Source organism: Macrobrachium nipponense, chromosome 13 (genome assembly GCF_015104395.2).
Source record: "Macrobrachium nipponense isolate FS-2020 chromosome 13, ASM1510439v2, whole genome shotgun sequence".
NCBI lineage: Eukaryota > Metazoa > Arthropoda > Malacostraca > Decapoda > Palaemonidae > Macrobrachium > Macrobrachium nipponense.
The window spans coordinates 6,184,327-6,201,826 of NC_087206.1; the positions used below are offsets into that span (position 1 = coordinate 6,184,327).

Consider the following 17,500-nt stretch of genomic DNA (forward strand, 5'->3'; position numbering starts at 1 on the left):
ATATAAAATATATCAAGTGATAAACAAGAAGAGTAATTTTAAAATTGAGAGTCTTCAAAATATAAAGTGATATTAAAAAATACCAAGTGATAAAAAAAGAGTAACTTTAAAATTTAGTCTTATCGTCGCCATATACAGCAGCAAAGGATCTGTAGCTGACATCTCGTCGTGAAATTCACCACCTGAAAATGATGACGTCATTAATCGCGAAAGTTCTGCAGAATCTACGTCGTAAAGTTCCGTTCATTTCTTACTGCTGATTCGTCTCGAAGTAGATGAAGTCCTGAAAGTGAGAGGAAAAGTTGAATAGTTTTTTTTCTAGTTTTTTCCTTGATAAAATCATCCAAAAAATATCACTTCATCCCAGGATTTACTGATACACCGACAGTCAAAAACACTGGACCACAGGTGCTTTCAGATGCACCTAAAAATAAAACGTAGAATACTTCACCAAACAAGTTGAGTAGTTTTTTCAAATTTTTTTTCCTTGATAAAATCATCCAAATAATATCACTTCATCCCAGGATATATTGATACACCCACAGCCAAAAACACTAGACCACAGGTGCTTTCAGATGCACCCAGAAATAAAACGTAGAATACTCGACCAAAGTTGGTTTCACAGTGAATCAAAAAATCATCGCAGTACAAAAATACTAGACCAAAAGTTGTTTCAGAAAGAACAGAAAATGCTCACAGGCCAGAAAAACTCACAATCACAAGTGGTTTCAAGAGTTAAAAGATGCCCTCAATCAATAATGGTTTCAAAGAGCTAAAAAAAAAATAAAAATAAATAAACACTCACAATCAGAAATGCTGCACCGAGGATCAGAGCCTTGTGGCGCACGTCCATTTGAAGGCTGAACGTCACACAGAAATTGTCCGCATCTGTGAAGCATTCTGTGCAGCATCCCTTCCAGGTCCTACGGATGGTCCCTACGTTTCCTTCCGATCCTATGACCTGTAAGGAAGTTATGAGACTAAAGGTGCACCCCCAACAGAACATCCTTCGCTCTTCTACAGAGGTCTAGAGATCCTCAGTTATGTTTGCAATAAGGTTTGTTTTGATTGAGTACAGGGGTGGCATCATTGTATGAAATAAAGTATATATGTATACGTCTGTTCGTATACATATATACGAATCTATATAAACAGTTAGGATCTATATAAACAGACGAATATAAATGTTTTTATTTAGATTTTCTTAATCATGAGGTAGAAGAGAGGGAATGAAAGCAAGGTATCCATCCGTTCCACTTTTTTTCCTTCAACACGTGAAATCCCCAGCCTATATCTCTTGCTGCGGACAGGTTATTATTATCATTTCCTTAATTTTTCTTTTGTTCCTAAAATAATTTAGATTCCACTGCCTTTTGTTTTTGTTACAGATGAGTGTCTTCTTTTTATACTAGGAACTGTATTACCTTTGTTTTCATTACTAACGTTGATTCCAAATGTGAAATTTTATTTTATAACTCAAAACTGACCAGTTTTCTCCTGCTCTTTGATAATTGCTGTTCAGAGGTCCCCACCAGTCCTCTTATTCCACCATTTAACGCCCTACCATACTTACAGACCTCCTGTAAGCAAGGACCCGTGCTGGCATAAAGCCAACTTAATTTGAACCAAACAGAACTACCTCGACAAGATTCCTGCTCTTTCCTGGGTTGCTTTCTCCTTCTTTTATCGGTGTCCTCTCGCTTACCTTTCATCACTGCTTGCCTGCTACGTTTCATTGCAAGCTGAAACTCAAACAGGCCTGAACTCGTGATAACTCACTGCTTGATGAGAATGTCTCGCAACAGGTACTTCAAAAGTTCAGGGGAATGAGCAATGCATCACTAACCTAGTGCTGTTCTCCTTGCATTTTGATATAGTTCTATCTATTTATTAATTTATTGTTTCCTCTTCATACGTGAGGTCTAATTTTGTTTTTCCCTTTACTTCCCTTCTTCTAAGCACCATATTCTTTGGAAGCTTGATTTTCAAGTCAATGGTCCCTTTGGTGGGATTTTCCCTTTTGAATAGAGTTCATCTACTGAATCATAATAATAATAATCATAATAATAATAATAATCATAATAATACTATATATAAGAAATCCAAAGTTCAAAAACAAATCTGATTTATAATGCTTATGCATCTGCGACCTATATCACCTGTTATTAATAAATAAAGGTATGAGCCACGAAGGAAAGTGAAACACTGGAGTAGCTAAAAGATCTTTCGACTCAACGTCGTTTACTTAGCCAAGTAAAGGACGTTGAGTCGAAAGATCTTGCAGCTACTCCAGTGTTTCACTTTCCTTCGTGGTTTATACCTTTATTTATGCATTTATCACTTTCCAAACTTTCGTGATTCAGTTATAAACCTGTTATTAATATATCGATATGTGACTCATTTCCGTAATTTCCTTGTAAGTACTCAAATTTATTCTTTTGTTCTTTTATCTTTTACCGGTGATTAGAGATTAGGGCTTTTCCAGTCATCAAGTCCTACTATTGAATAATTCTATGAATACCCAAGAGACTGGTGCGACAGACACAGTCAGACAGACAAAGCAGGAATTACAGATGAACGTTCTCTCTTAGTATTATAATTTTCAAAATCTCTTTTGTCCTGTCATTTGATAACTATTAATCTATAGGTTTATTCTTATTTAAGAGTTTTTTTCATATTTCTTCATATTGTTTACTAGAGATGTATAATTTTGTCCAAAAGACAATCGCAGAAGGTGATAGAGTTAACGGAGTAGATCTATTGTATTTTATACTACCATCAAGAATAGTTCTATATTATCTTTTACCATCACGAATAGGTCTAAATTATCTTTTTATCATCAAGAACAGATCTATATTATCTTTTCACCATCAAGAATAGACCTATATTACCTTTTTACCATTAAAATAGATTTATAATATCTTTTCCCATCTATTATAGATCCATATTATCTTTACCATAATGGTGACCTAGTTTTTAGAGAGACTGACACTTGTTTTCGAAATAAATTAACCGTAATTATAAAAAGAAATTTCACTCTGATAAATAATTTTAAAAATTCACGTGAGGTTGAAACATAATTATCTGTGCACTGCACTTACAGTTCATAACCGTTCTGACAATCACTGGATAAGGATTTAGCAGACATGACAATAAAAGGCTTAAAAACAAAACTAAAAATTAAAAACTAAATCAGATGATGCTAACAAATGGTAGACTCATTTACCTCGAAGACGACGTCGCTTCCGCAGCTGCACGGGCAGCAAGGAGCCACGATCGTGAATACCCGATCGCCAGAGGCATTCTTGACGGTGTAAGTCGTGCCCATGGGCATCCAGAAGTTCCACTCCTGGTGCATTGACCCCAGCAACTGGCCGTAGCTGAATATCTCCATTTCCTGGAAAAGGGTATTAAGCATAGGTGGAAGCAATCCTAAACAAGTTCTCGGAGTCGTTGGAATCAACTAGATATCTTTGTGAAACACTACATCAAAAGTTAGTTTACCCATAATCCATGTTCTTCGTCTAGAGTGGTTCTTAAACTGGCTGGCGCCCCCTCTCCCGCCCCCAATGGGGGAGTCCGCAGTTTCCAGGGGAGGCGCCCAGAACTTTATTGAAAGATGCTAAAGTATCGCCTTATAACGTTAGGTTCCAATAGTCTACTACTCTAGTTAGACTGGTTGGGTTTACCATGTTTTGCAATCATTTACCTCCCTCCCTATCACTCGAAACCTCTTCTATTTCTCTATTTTTAATTTTCCTTTAGATATGGGAGGGAATTTTGCTCTGGATGCGAGAGGGTCGTGGAGAGAAGGACCAACTCTTAGAGGGGGCGTGATCATAGAAAGGTTAAAAAACACTGTTCTAGACTCATACAAGCTCGACCACTCCCTCATTGTCTTGGTCAATCAGGACGTAGGCATCGCCACAGAGCTTACTTGATTACAGCACGGCGTACAGCAAGAGTTGCACCTGAGGGGCCGGGATATACGAAGGACCTCGGCGCCGTTGTTGTCGACGAAGGGCATCTCGAAGCCCCTGATGTTGCCACAGCACTGTCGCGAGCAAAAGTCGTTCTCCTCCTCTGCCGTGAGGAACTCCTGACCCATGGAGTTCTTCAGGATGTACTTGTTCTTCGCCTCGCATCCGCTGAGCACTGAAACCATGAAGGGGGTGTTTGCGTTAGGTTTAGACTTTAGATTTAAGGACATCAGACGTTTGATTTTCATGCAGCTACGAATAAAACCCGTTAAAGAAGCAGTTTAATAATCAAGGCTTTACTTAAACTTTTAAAAGGAACAGACCTGGGCTACATTTCTCTGTAAAATGAGGAATATTGGTTATTAATAATTCTAATTCAAATGTATATTATTTTGTGACACCTAGGTCTACATAGTCTAGATTTTAAACATTATAAACCAACAGGCTGCCTCAAAAATAGTTCATACTTACTGTAGTTTCAGTAATTCCTTGACCCTAATCTTCAGTTTTGGAACAATGAAAACAAGTAAAAAATGCAATAGAGTTTTCTTATGAGCAGTAGGCCAATGAAGTTTTCAGCACGGCCCGATGGTGACCAGTCTATAGCGTTGCCAGACGCACGATTATGGGTAACTTTAACCTTAAATGAAATTTTAAAAAAACTACTCAGGCTAGAGGGCTACAATTTGGTATGTTTGATGATTGGAGGATGGATAATCAACATACCAATTTGCAGAACTGTAGCCTCAGTAGTTTTGAAGATCTGAACTGTGAAGAAAAAAAAACTACTCAAAGCTACTCACATTCACACAGTGAGATGATTTGTTGAATCAGGACCTGATCAAGCTGTGCCAAGTATTCCAAGCCCGGGGGTATGTGCTGACCGGCCAAGGGGGTCATGGCAAATTGGGTCAGTGGCTGAGTCGTTATGGGTTCCATGGCTCGTCCCTTCCTTGGCACCTGAGGTCACCTGGAGGGAATTGAGACAGAAACTTTGTTTATGCTTTTTCGGCCGCTAGACGATGAGGGCAGTGAAAGTTCGTGACTTGTTTTGTATAAATATCCTCGCTAGGTGCCATTATGTTTATATGGGGTCCTGTTATTAATTATTGTATCACTGCACAGAACAATTTTGCAAGTGATCAAGTTTCATATGTATGTATGCATGTGTATATATATATATATATATATATATATATATATATATATATATATATATATATATTATATATATATATATATATATATATATATATATATGCTTTTTAATTATTGCAATGGTCTATCAACTTTTCTTCCCTTTTTAAGTGTATGCATATACAGTGTCCTTATACATAATATACTGCCTAACTATACCCGAGAAGCCATGTAATCAATTTGGAAATATGCGAATATGTTAACAACAGTCTTAGTCTTGAGAGAGAGAGAGAGAGAGAGAGAAGAGAGAGAGAGAGAGAGAGAGAGAGAGAGAGAGAGAGAGAGATCGTCACAAAAGTCCTTTACAATATTCAACTCTTCAAACAACTAGAAGGAATTTTAGCCTCTCCATTTCATATATCACAGAATATTAGATGATTGTGTTATTAACCAACAAAAACTTCTTTCAGTTTTCTTCTGACGATTGAAAAAAGAAACCCACAAATTCAATTTGTACTTGTTTACTTCTAAGTATTTACATTAAGTTTTACTCCACACTCGAGTGCTTTCAGGCCCTTCTGTGGCCCATTCTCAAGAGATGTTTGGATGTTAGCCTGGGTCAAGGCCCAGCAGTCTGCTGGGCCTTGACCCAGGCTAACATCCCAAACATCTCTTGAGAATGGGCCACAGAAGGGCCTGAAAGCACTCGAGTGTGGAGTAAAACTTAATGTAAATACTTAGAAGTAAACAAGTTACAAATTGAATTTGTGGGTTTCTTTTTTCGATTGTGTTATTGTTATGCAAAAGATGATACCTATTCATGTGGAACAAGCCAAACTTCCAGAGAATATAGAGCGCATTAGGAAGTAAGAGAAGGTAAAGGGAAATACAGAAAGAAGAGATGTCACTCACTAAAAAGTAAGAATAAGTTAATAAATAGATAAAAATGGAATCAAACGCAAGGAGGATAGCATTAGGCCAGTAATGTGTGAGACAGTGGAGTAAAAGGTAGTGAGGGATGAAAAAAATGGGGGCAGACCTTCTCGCCCTCCGAATACCATTGCGTCAGTAACCTAGATGTTGCAACACCAGTTGAGGCAACCATGAATCGATTCATACCTGTATAAATATTTCACGAGCATTAAGCCACAGGTGCAATGATGCCTTTTTACTTTTTAACTAAGTTTTATATACTCGGTATTCCTCACACTTTACAAACTTTACGGTTACTTATAACAGAAAATATAAGTTTAGCAACCAGATTCGCTGAACACCAGCTCCAATATGCAGTCAATGTTTTAGCCTCCTCGCTGTCGAATTCTCAGTTTCAGAGGTCCTTTATTCCTCACACCGCTGGACTGTGGAACTTCCAGCCTCCCTTCAGAGGATGTCATAGTTGGAACTTCTTCAGAAGTTCAAGCGAAGATGCAATGCATTACTAATAATATTCTTCTTTCTTTTAGTACATTTTTATCTATCTATTAATCTCTCTCTCTCTTTTAATAAGTGGTCTCTCTTATTTCTGTATTTCCCTTTACTTACTCTTACCTCTTCCTGCTGAACACTATAATATTCTTTGGAAGCCTGAATTTGACCCCTTTGGTGGGCTTGTTCCATATGAACAGGTTTCATTTACTGATTGAATTAATAATAATAGTATTTATCCAAACATCAAAAATTAACATCACTCAATATTCATTTCCAACCATTCACTCAAACTATCCAATTCATTTATTTCATTCTATCATCATCATTCTGTTCTTTGTCTATCGGCAAGTATAAACAAAATGAACTTCGAATGAAGAATAGAAACCAGTTTCCCTCATTTGTGACTTGATTATATTTCTTGTTTGTCTGTTAATGGGGAATGCTTTTGTGTTTTCCTAAAGACCCGTTTCTAAGAAAAGGCAGATACGGAAGATGGAACGCGGCGTCATATCCGGTTCACAATCCCATGTATGTTAGTGTGTGTATTCAGTAAATTCGCAGCCATATGCTGCGAACACATGAATATACATACATACATACATACGACACACACATATATATATATATATATATATATATATATATATATATATATATATATATATATATATATATATATATACGTGTGTGTGTGTATTTACATACGTATATATAGTACATATAAATATACATACATATATATATAATAATACCTGTGTTGTGTGTGTATTTGTATATATACACACACGCATCTATATTATATATATATATATATATATATATATTTTATATTGTGTTTGTTTATATATAAAAAAAAATATAGATATATATATGATATATATACATATTATTTATATATACTTATTAAATATGTTTGCTACCCTATCGGCTCCTTCATGGCGATTTGGGCATTGTCCCCTACGTTGCCAAATGTACTTCTTTCGAATTTTTAAAGGCCTACCCTTCCCATTTACCCTACAGTAAATTTTATAGACTGTAGAGGAAGAAAGAAATTGTAATTTGGATTTTCTTGATGTAACTGTCCATAGAAATGATAGAAATTTCACCTTTTCAGTCTTTCAAAAATCAACTAACATTGACTCTTTTGTTCATTACTACTCCAATCACCATCAAAATGTTAAATTCTGTTTAAAACTGTTTTTTCTGGGATGTTCCTAAGGGCTTTATGTGTCTGTAGCCCGCAGTTTATTGACGTTTAAAATAAAACTATTTATGATATTGCATTGAAACTTAAATACCCAAGGACTTTTGTAGATGTGGCATGGAAAAGAGCTAGAAAAACATTTTATTCAACAAATGACAAACTTGAATTTAGTAAGCATAACATTCTAAAGTTACCCTATGATGAAAGGTTTTTAGATTTTCCTAGAATTTTAAAGCTTTTTAACATATATGTTGTTTTCAGTAATATTAATGTCAAGAGTTTAGTAATCAAAAATTCTCCTAAAGATCTTCCAGGCTGCATATATGAAATTCCTTGCAAAAAGTGTGATAAAGTCTATTACGGACAGACCGGTAAATCTCTTTCACAACTTCTCAAACAGCATCAATATTCTGTGAGAACTGGGCAAATATCGAATGCATTATTCGTACATATGAGAGATTTAGACCATCCTATTAACTGGAGTCAAGCAAGAGCCTTAATCCCATGTAATGACACAGTTAAAAGGAATATCATTGAATCTTGTTTCATCAAGTCAAATAATAGAAATGTTCTAAATTTAAGTCTTGGTTTATTTAAACTTGATACTTTCATAATGAAAAAAGTTGTAGAAAAATATAAGCAACAAAATTAATATATTCAGTTCTTACATGTTTTGGACTGTAAAGATACTTTGTAATTTCGGTTAGGGTCAAATCTGTTTAGGTTTGTGACCGTGTGATATCCGATAATCCTGGATTATCTCTTTTAATTTTTACCCTTTTGACAATTAACCATCTGGTATTCTTGATCTTGTTGTGTACCCGAGACCTTTCTCTCCAATTGTATTTCATTAGCTCCTTGACAATGTCTTAGTAAAGACGAAAGCGCGTGGATTTCCGACCTATCATTTTCTGTGTGAATTCGCTTATTTATGAAGTCACGTGCATCTACTGTGATTTTTTTAACGTAGATAGATATATATATATATATATATATATATATATATAAATAGTTATATATAAATAGATAGATAGATGATAGATAGATAGATAGAGAGAGAGGGAGAGAGAGAGTGGCATAAATATACAAGTGAAATTATCGGCAGCTATTCAATTTATCATCTTTATATAATATATTTCCTCGTTTCTTTCCATTAAGAGTATTCATAACATTTTTCTATTCTTATATCTTCTTAAGGGTTTGTCAAAACAAATAAATGATTATTTGGGTCATGAATGTTATATAATGATAATAATAGACAAGAATGACAAGACTATATTATATAGATAATATTACTGCACGTTATAAATACAAAACTTTTAAGAAACAATTCGTTATATATATAAGTAAATTAATTTTGGGAACTGAAAAGAATATTTGCATTAAGAATGATACCAGTCCAGCATGAAAAACAATTAAGCGACGACTACCTTTCCCAGTAGGGGGTTTAGTCCCGGCTGTTTGACCTCTTTATGCCCTAAGGTCAGCTTAACACCTGAGAGAAGAACTGGCAGCGCTGGAAAATATTTTTGCAAGTTTAAGAAAAAACATGTTATTTTTCTGTTGGTTAAAGCCAGAAAATCGCGAGGGCTTTCAATAATCAGCAAAAATTAATTAGAAATCAAGTACATTTGCGTTGTATAACTTATGCTGCCTTCAAATCCCTTACCATGAGTGGGAATATTTGATTTGGCATCGCCGGCCACCGCCGATGCCCTACCCTTGTCGTCATCAAGGAACCGATAGGGTTTTTTTTTTTTTTTTTTATAGGCATCTATACTTTATGCTTTATACTCTAAGCGTGCATTGGCAACGATTAACCATGTTGAAACATATCTCTATGTAGTACTGCTACGTATCAAATAAATATTTTACAGCTCTGTAAACATTCTAACCAAATTTAGAAGGCTTAGAGTTGACCTTGAAAACACTGTTCTTTCATATGCCAATATGATTGAGACTCTCCTGCTGCCAATGACAGGATGTTTACAAATACGTTGATGCTCCTATCAAAAATAACCATATGTTTTCATACACTTCCGGTGAGAATATGTCTTCATACCGACAGAGCATTTAACGGGATTAATTTCAACACTTATTTTCAACATAAGTCGTTTTGTAGTAGACTAAGAACTACTTACTGTCTTTCGCGTTGGCAGTTCACTTTCCAAAACTGTTTTCACAAACTTCAAATCCACCTGTCTACACCATTGTCAAGCTGCTTGTTTTCTCTCTCTTTCCTACTTCACTCTTATCACGGACAAAAACTGAAGAACGCTTCACCCAGACGTTTTCACAAACCCAACCTGCTGTTCACTCCTCTGCACTCACTCTGAAACTTCCGCTCCTAGTTCCAACCTTCGGCGTTTCTGTTGGCGGTAAGAGTCCAGTACTGGCCAATGGCCATACCGGTGTACTACTAGGAAGGCATTCCCCCCTGACTGAAGTTCCCCTCGGGAACATTAGCTTAGGATTGATCCCCACCCACACCCCCAACCCGTGAAAATAACCCTAGGATTGATTTCTCCCGGGGGGGAATTTTAGGCCTATGATATTTTCACCCCCTCTAGGCCATTTCCCCTCCCCTCCCCTCCCCTACATAGATACTATTTCAGTGAATTACATAATCAACTGTTAAGTGTGACAAAATCATAGTAATCTTATTCAACATCAGATTTATATTAGTTTATATGTAGTCTGGTGATTTACTGGTACTTGTGTAGTACTACAGCGTTGAATTTATATGGCGGAGTACTCACAGATAGTACTACGTAGGTAGCACACCATACGTTAAACCATGTCGTCCGTCTTGTTCCTCGGTGACTGATACTATTTTATTATGATCTATGTGGGATTCAAAAGCATTTTCAGGTAGAACAATGGTGATGCCACATTATTCTTGTAATTATCAGATTATCATGATAAGGGAAGTCTTTATTGAAAGGCTAGAAAAAGTACTTAAAAACCAATGAAAAATTCCGACTTTTAGAGGAGAGTTAATTCATCTTAACTTTTGTCATTTGGTTGCGGGACTGTATTACACTTAAGACAACTCCATAAGGCCTTATAATTTTGTGTTGTTCCAAGACTCAGCAGTGTGGTACTGCCATTCTACATCCTTTCACGAGTTATCAGCCTGAGCTAGGGCTCCACCTGGCGTAAGGCTGGCTTAATCTAGCGGGTAAATCTTGCTGGGATGTAAATGCATTGATAGACCCATGGGCGATGCACGATATACCTTGACTAGGCCTAGGTCTAAAGAGTATACACAGCGCATGAACGTTGCATACTATTCCTCGTGCAGCGCATATCCACAGTCGGTTACTTTTTGTTATTTAACTTTTATCAATTTTTTAAAAATAAATAAGAGCCAGACGTTAGAAACATACTGTTCTTGTCGCTTGTTGTAGCAATGAAAACTGCACAAAATGTCAAATGACAAAAAATGGTTTTCGTGAAATCTCTCACAGTGACAGAAGGCTTTCGTTTGCATTTTTTTACAAGAAAAAACCCACAAAAGTTCACGTGACAAATTAAGACATAAATTCACATATAGGTCACTTCAACAAAAACAAATACCTCTCTCATACATACACACAAACTGACACACACATAGGCACACTTTGTTCATGTATTGCCGAGAATGATTCTCTCTCTCTCTCTCTGTGGAAATATACAGAACTGACTTGTCACTCTGGTGTTGACAAAGTTTGGAACTTACCTATTTATCTACCGGCGAAATGTGATAAATAACTAGAACAACAGACAAGGAGTTTCTGTCCCACTGAGCTGAAAGAAGTGTTGTCCCCTCACCTTATCTCTCATACTGAGAGTTTTTGTTATCTTATCTAATCTTCTTTATGACTTACACAAACGTCATCAAACAAGTCACGTGGGTACTGAGAAATACTAAATGCAATGGGACGCGGTTATCAGGCTATCAAACGAGAATAAAATATGAAAACACGGTTTTATATATATCTATATACACGTATATGTGTCCATGTATATGTTAACTTGTAAAGTTCTTTCCTGAATTTCTAAGTGACGGAAATCCTGATTGGTTGTTGCGTGTTTTCAACTAGACCTTGTTTTTTTAGACATTATTTTATTTCTCCATAACGTACAAACACACACACACATATATATATATTATATATATGTATATATATAATCTTATCAATACCTTAATTGATGAAATGACCATCTGGACTAATGAAACATTTTTCAAATTGATTATTGAAAATGCTCCTCGTTTCATCTCCCTTGGATTTTCTTAGACCAAAACAGAATTCACAAACATTTCTGTCGTCGATATTAGCCACCATTATCTACAAAACATCTCCATGTCAGTTGTTAAAATGAATTTGATAACTGGTAGAACACTATCACTTAGTTTTTACCGTAATAATCTGGCTCAAAGGTAGATTCAGTTCCACAACCACATACCTGCGTTATCGTGAATTCGGAAATAGTTTCTACAAGTTACAAGAAGCTTATCGAATCGTGTTTATTTTTTATTATTATTACAACATAAACAACTTCTTCACTTATATTACATCTCTTAAGTTTTACTGAAACCCTAGACAAACGTCTCCCTAGCAATGTTATCATAAGCAACGTCTATTGATGCGCTAAAGACTGCATAATTCAGAAAGCTTAAAAAGGTGCAGAGACTCAGCTTTTGTTCATGTCTACGGTTTGAAAGTGAAGAGACTAGGTAGACGATACATTTTAAAGGCTGAAAGAGACTAGGTCTATATTTCTAAAGAAGGTTTTAAGGTTCCGAAAAGTTTGAAGGTAGAGACTATGCCTATGTTCCTATCGAAGGTTCGAAGTTTGAGAGAAGGAGCACTAGGCTTATATCTCAGGTCACAAAAGTGTGACGGTACAGAGACTAAGCCTATGACAGCGCAAAGTTTGAGAGAAGGAACACTAGGCTTATATCTCAGTCAAAAGTTTGACGGTACAGGGACTAATCCTATGACGCAGTCCAAAGTTTGAAGGTATAAATACTAGGCCTATATCTCAAAGGTTTAAGAGTAAAGAAACTAAGTTTATGATACAGTCCAAAGCTTAAAGGTACAGAAACTAAGCTTATGACACAAAGGTTTAAAGGTAAAGTGATAGGAGGGCCTATGGGGACGGTCCAAATTTTGAAACACAGTGACTAGGCCTGTGACACAGTCCCAGAGTCAGGGTGCAGAAACTAGGCCTATGACACAGTCCAAAGTTTAAAGGCACAGAGACTTGGCCGTGACACCATCCAAGGTATATATATATATATATATATATATATATATATATATATATATATATATATATATACCCCATAAAAATTAATGTTCATAGGACATCAGACGAACGTACTTTACAAGCTTGCGAACTTTAAGCCCCAAACCTAAAAAGTGCTTTTAATACCCCTAAAAAGTACTCGTTTTCGTGTACACTTTTAGGTTTGTGCAAGCCTTAAATATGCTTGAAATAAACCTTTATAAAAGCCTTTAAAGAGCTTCAAAATACCATTGTATAAACCTTCAAAAAGCCCATACAGAACCTTAAATAGGCTTTATAAATGCCTCATAATTACCTATTAACTGCTTTAAACAAACTTTGTAAGGATATTAAACAACCCTTATAGAGGCCCTGAAAATGTGTTTACAAGGTTTACATGAACCTTGCAATAACTTTGAATAATAATTTTCAAGGCCATAAAATGAAAGTTCATATATCTTACAATCAATAACTCAGGAGAATGAAAGTTTTAATCTTGCTTATCATTTATTTTGCACCGACATGTTCCAGTGAGGACTAACACCACAAGTAAATAGTCAAATACTGTGGCCTCTGTTTTGTATATAAATAACCTACACATGCACTCGATTGATTCTTACCTCAGTAACAACAACCTCATTCCATTAAAAAAATTACCGTAAAAAAAAAGTGTATATATATATATATATATATATATAATATATATCTATATATATATATATATATATATATATATATATAAAGTATGTATGCATATAAATACACACATGAGACTTGTGCTTTTGGACGGCTATTTTTATAAAACACACATACACATAAAAGTCTGTACCGTACTGAAGATTGCAACCACTTTAAATGATACAAACAAAAGATGAGAGATTCAAATATATCACATCCCACCAAGCACATGAACCATTTGCTTTGGTTTTATTTCTATTTTTGTATTTTGGTAACAGATATATGCATGTACAAACTCTGAAAATGAACATGAAATAAACCTTATAAAATATACCAATATGTAGATACATATACAAAAAAAAAAAAAATTGGACACACTTCCATCTCCCTTCCTCTATGGAATCACTGATTTCTTCCTCATAATTTTCACTGAAGCTGTAATAGCTGCCAAAAACTGACTGTGATACAGCTCCACCTTTTCAACCAGATACCGTGACACAATTAGCCATGCCTCAACCTCCATAAACAATTCAAGTCACACCATATGTCCCATTTTCTAGGCAGAGATATGGTGCGTTTGCCTTTAGACTGGTGTCTCTCCTGAAAAAGTTATATATATGTAGTTTTCCCTTTCTTTCACATTAGGCATTGTATGTGTTACTGTAGCCTACAGTGTTTTTGAACTGATTTTGCAAATCTTTAATTCAAGTTAATTGCACCTTATTAGTAACAACTGATTAACAAAAATTAATATACATGAATGTACCAATACAATATAGGGTAGGGCTATGAAATTTCACAAAATATAATAAATTAACTGTTCTGGTAACTCACTACTCAGTCCATTATACTGTAATAAGATAATGAACTTGCAGACCCTGAGAAAATCATAGAGCCATACCTCATTCATTTTATCCTGAACTGTGCAAAAGGCAATAGCCCAGGCGAGTTTGTAAGCCGAACGCTGAATTGCAGCTACCGTACATTTACAGGTCTGAATTATTTATTTATTTTTTTGCATTGGTTTTACAAATACTGTGCTTTATCATATTTCATAAAATGTAAAGGTAATATTATCACAGCATTGAAACCTAAAATGAGTTTAAAAAAAAGTATTTGGTACTAGAACCAACCCCTTTCTTAATATTTACCTTGAATATCTGTTCCTCAAACACAAATTGCACCTAACATCACCAATTACTTTTCTTTCAATGCTAGAGGTCCTCCAGCAATGAAAGGGTAACTCTAGGGAATACTTCACGCCTTATTTTATTTTATTTTTTCCGTAAAACTAATAATAAAAAAAAAACTTCTGGGTAATTCTTACTATTAGAGTCACAGGAGTTATAGAAAAGTAGATGCCTAGAATTAAGGAGAATAGTGTATAGAGTGCATAGATAAGTCATCAAGGGAGGAAATGTCTAATAATGAAAATAATGATGTTTAAAGTGGAGGTTAGGTTAAGCATTATAGGCTAGGCTAGTACACAAAATTTAGTCCAAATAATGCTTTACAGACGCAGAGATTAGGTTAAGCATTATAAAGAAATGTCTAATAATGAAAATAATGATGTTTAAAGTTAAGAATGTGGGATCCACTGACCATTAATGTAAATAAATACAATCTAACCTAATATTACGTAATCTAACCAACATAGCCCATGTTATCATTAAAAAGCTGATTTATTGTAAGTTTATGAAGGTTAGGTTAAATATGTTAGACAATAGTTCTAGATAAAGAAATTGAAGAGGATCCCACATTCTTTACCCTTACCCCTTGGGTATTCTCCTTAACTCAGTGCTGAAAATGAAAGATTTTGAGATGTCCTCTGGAAATTCACAATTTCAGAATTGTCATTTAAAAAGACAGCTTTTTTATGTTAGTTTAGATATTGTTTTAATAAATTCAAGTGGTGCAGACCATCCAGCACCTCAAATGTCCTCGAAATTAGGAGATATTGGAAATTGAAAATTGTTCTCCGGTACCTGAGCTTCCAATTTCTGGCACTCTGTCTTAACTTTAGGAGTCTACTTTTTTATAAGCTTGCACAGCCTTAATTGTCTAGTAAGAATCACCTAGTTACCAACCTTTTATTTGGTTTATCTATGTAAAAAATAAAAAAAAAAAGTAAAAAAAACATTGGTCAGTAAAATAGGAAGTAACCCTTTATTCTATAACCGCCCAACAAGCTTCAGGGCCCTATAGGAATCGGGGGTTTTGGGCGCACTAGCCTAACCTAACCTCTGCGTCAATCAACCATTACCTAGATGGGGGGTTTGCCCCCATACCCCCTTTAAAGATGGGGGCGGTATTATTTCATTTATGGACATTAATAATGTAGCGTATTTTAACTTAGTTCACTATGTTAAGGAAGTGATAACAAAACACTTCTTCTCAATACATTATTGTCGCTAATGCATACTTACAGAGAAAAAAAAAAAATTAAGTTTTTACCTCGAATTTTTCCTAAGTCGGGAGAGGTGTTTCCTTTACGGTAATGTTTACTTTTAATGAGCCCTCTAACTTACTTTCTTACGCAAACAAAAGCAGTTCCAGTTACTCATTATTGGCTGACAGGTGTGACATCGTTATGACGTCATGGGTTTCATAACCAATTACGAACGACTTTAGTCGAAAACTAAGTTTCACTAGCATTTCAGCGGAGTAAAAAAGTTACCTGTCTAGTGTCCACTGGTATCCTTGTTTGACTGAATACTCGAATAATGAAGCAAAAAACGGCATTTTGTCTTCCTGTACCTATGGCAGAGGCAGTGGCTGGCCCTTCTGGCATTAATTTTGACAGACCTTCGATTTCCTACCGATTGTTTGCAGTGCAATGTGGTCGTCGGGTACCTGGCCACTTCCTACTCTAAGTTGCATGTCCGGGAACCTTGCAACGGCTTCACGTTTTCCTCAAAGCAGCAGTACATCTTTATCAACCAACAGTTTAAGGTAAGCTTCATTAATTTATAGAGTATATTATAATGGTGGTAGTATAACGATGTATACAGCAGTACCATCACTTTGGATTTGGTTTGATGGATGTTAGCTAGTGGCCTTAAGGGGGGGTCGCTGGAGGGGCGGAGCCCCCCCCCCCCGCTAGCTAGGAGGTAGGGGTACAGGGCCCTAGGTAAGATTAGGTGGTTGTATTAGGTTCGGTAGTGCCCCGAAAATCACTTTTCTCCTCCTCCCCCCACCCAAAAACCCCGCTTCCCACTGGGATCCTCCATAATTGAAGTAGTAGGTTTATGCTTAGATTTTGTGTGTAAGAGTAACTCTTTCTTTTTTATTCATTTACTCATGTTTCTGTGCGATGTGCAACACCAATCTGGTCGTTTTTTGCCGTTTTTCGCCGTTAATACTTGAAAAACGGGTGCGGCCTTCTCCTGGACATTTACCTTTTTCTGGAAAAACTCGTTTTTTTAACTCCAATTACATAGTAAATCTCTAAATCGGATGGTTTGCAGTCAAAATAAATGTTAAATCCGTTGGAACTACATTATTTCTGATGCAACAAATATATTTTTATCCCAGTTTTCCCATAATGGTTGAAACTGTAATTTTACCATTTATTTCGAATTCAGTGTCTACCTGTATACCGGTCCATTTTTATATGTTTGAGTGTTATATTTAGGTTTTTTTCCTCCATTTTGCCCTGTTTTTACCTACTTTGTCTCCCCCACCCAAAACCCCGCTTCCCAAGGAGGTTCCCCCAGATTGTTATCTATAGGGGGAGGGGTGGTGGAATGATAAGTATTCATTTGCGATGGAAATAAACCTCAAAATCATTCAAATCACA

The 17,500-nt window shown here is 35.8% G+C and overlaps 1 protein-coding gene across 2 annotated transcripts in view; it reads right to left on the reverse strand.

Annotated features, from left to right (window-relative positions):
- The window catches only part of LOC135225611 (phospholipid scramblase 1-like), an 11,787-nt gene extending 185 nt beyond the window's left edge, over window positions 1–11,602 (reverse strand). Inside the window, exons 1-6 of one of the 2 annotated variants that reach the window (XM_064264908.1) lie at window positions 11,471–11,602; window positions 4,784–4,950; window positions 3,938–4,155; window positions 3,227–3,397; window positions 806–961; window positions 1–283 (exon numbers count right to left, since the gene is read on the reverse strand). The exon at window positions 1–283 is cut by the window's left edge and continues 185 nt beyond it. In XM_064264908.1, the coding sequence (XP_064120978.1) occupies window positions 251–283; window positions 806–961; window positions 3,227–3,397; window positions 3,938–4,155; window positions 4,784–4,919 (714 nt within the window). In that variant the 5' untranslated portion in view covers window positions 4,920–4,950; window positions 11,471–11,602 and the 3' untranslated portion in view covers window positions 1–250. Of the gene's footprint in view, window positions 284–805; window positions 962–3,226; window positions 3,398–3,937; window positions 4,156–4,783; window positions 4,951–9,890; window positions 10,039–11,470 lie in introns of those variants that run through there. The other variant, XM_064264909.1, reaches the window with a different exon arrangement.
- Window positions 11,603–17,500: the final 5,898 nt, after the last annotated feature.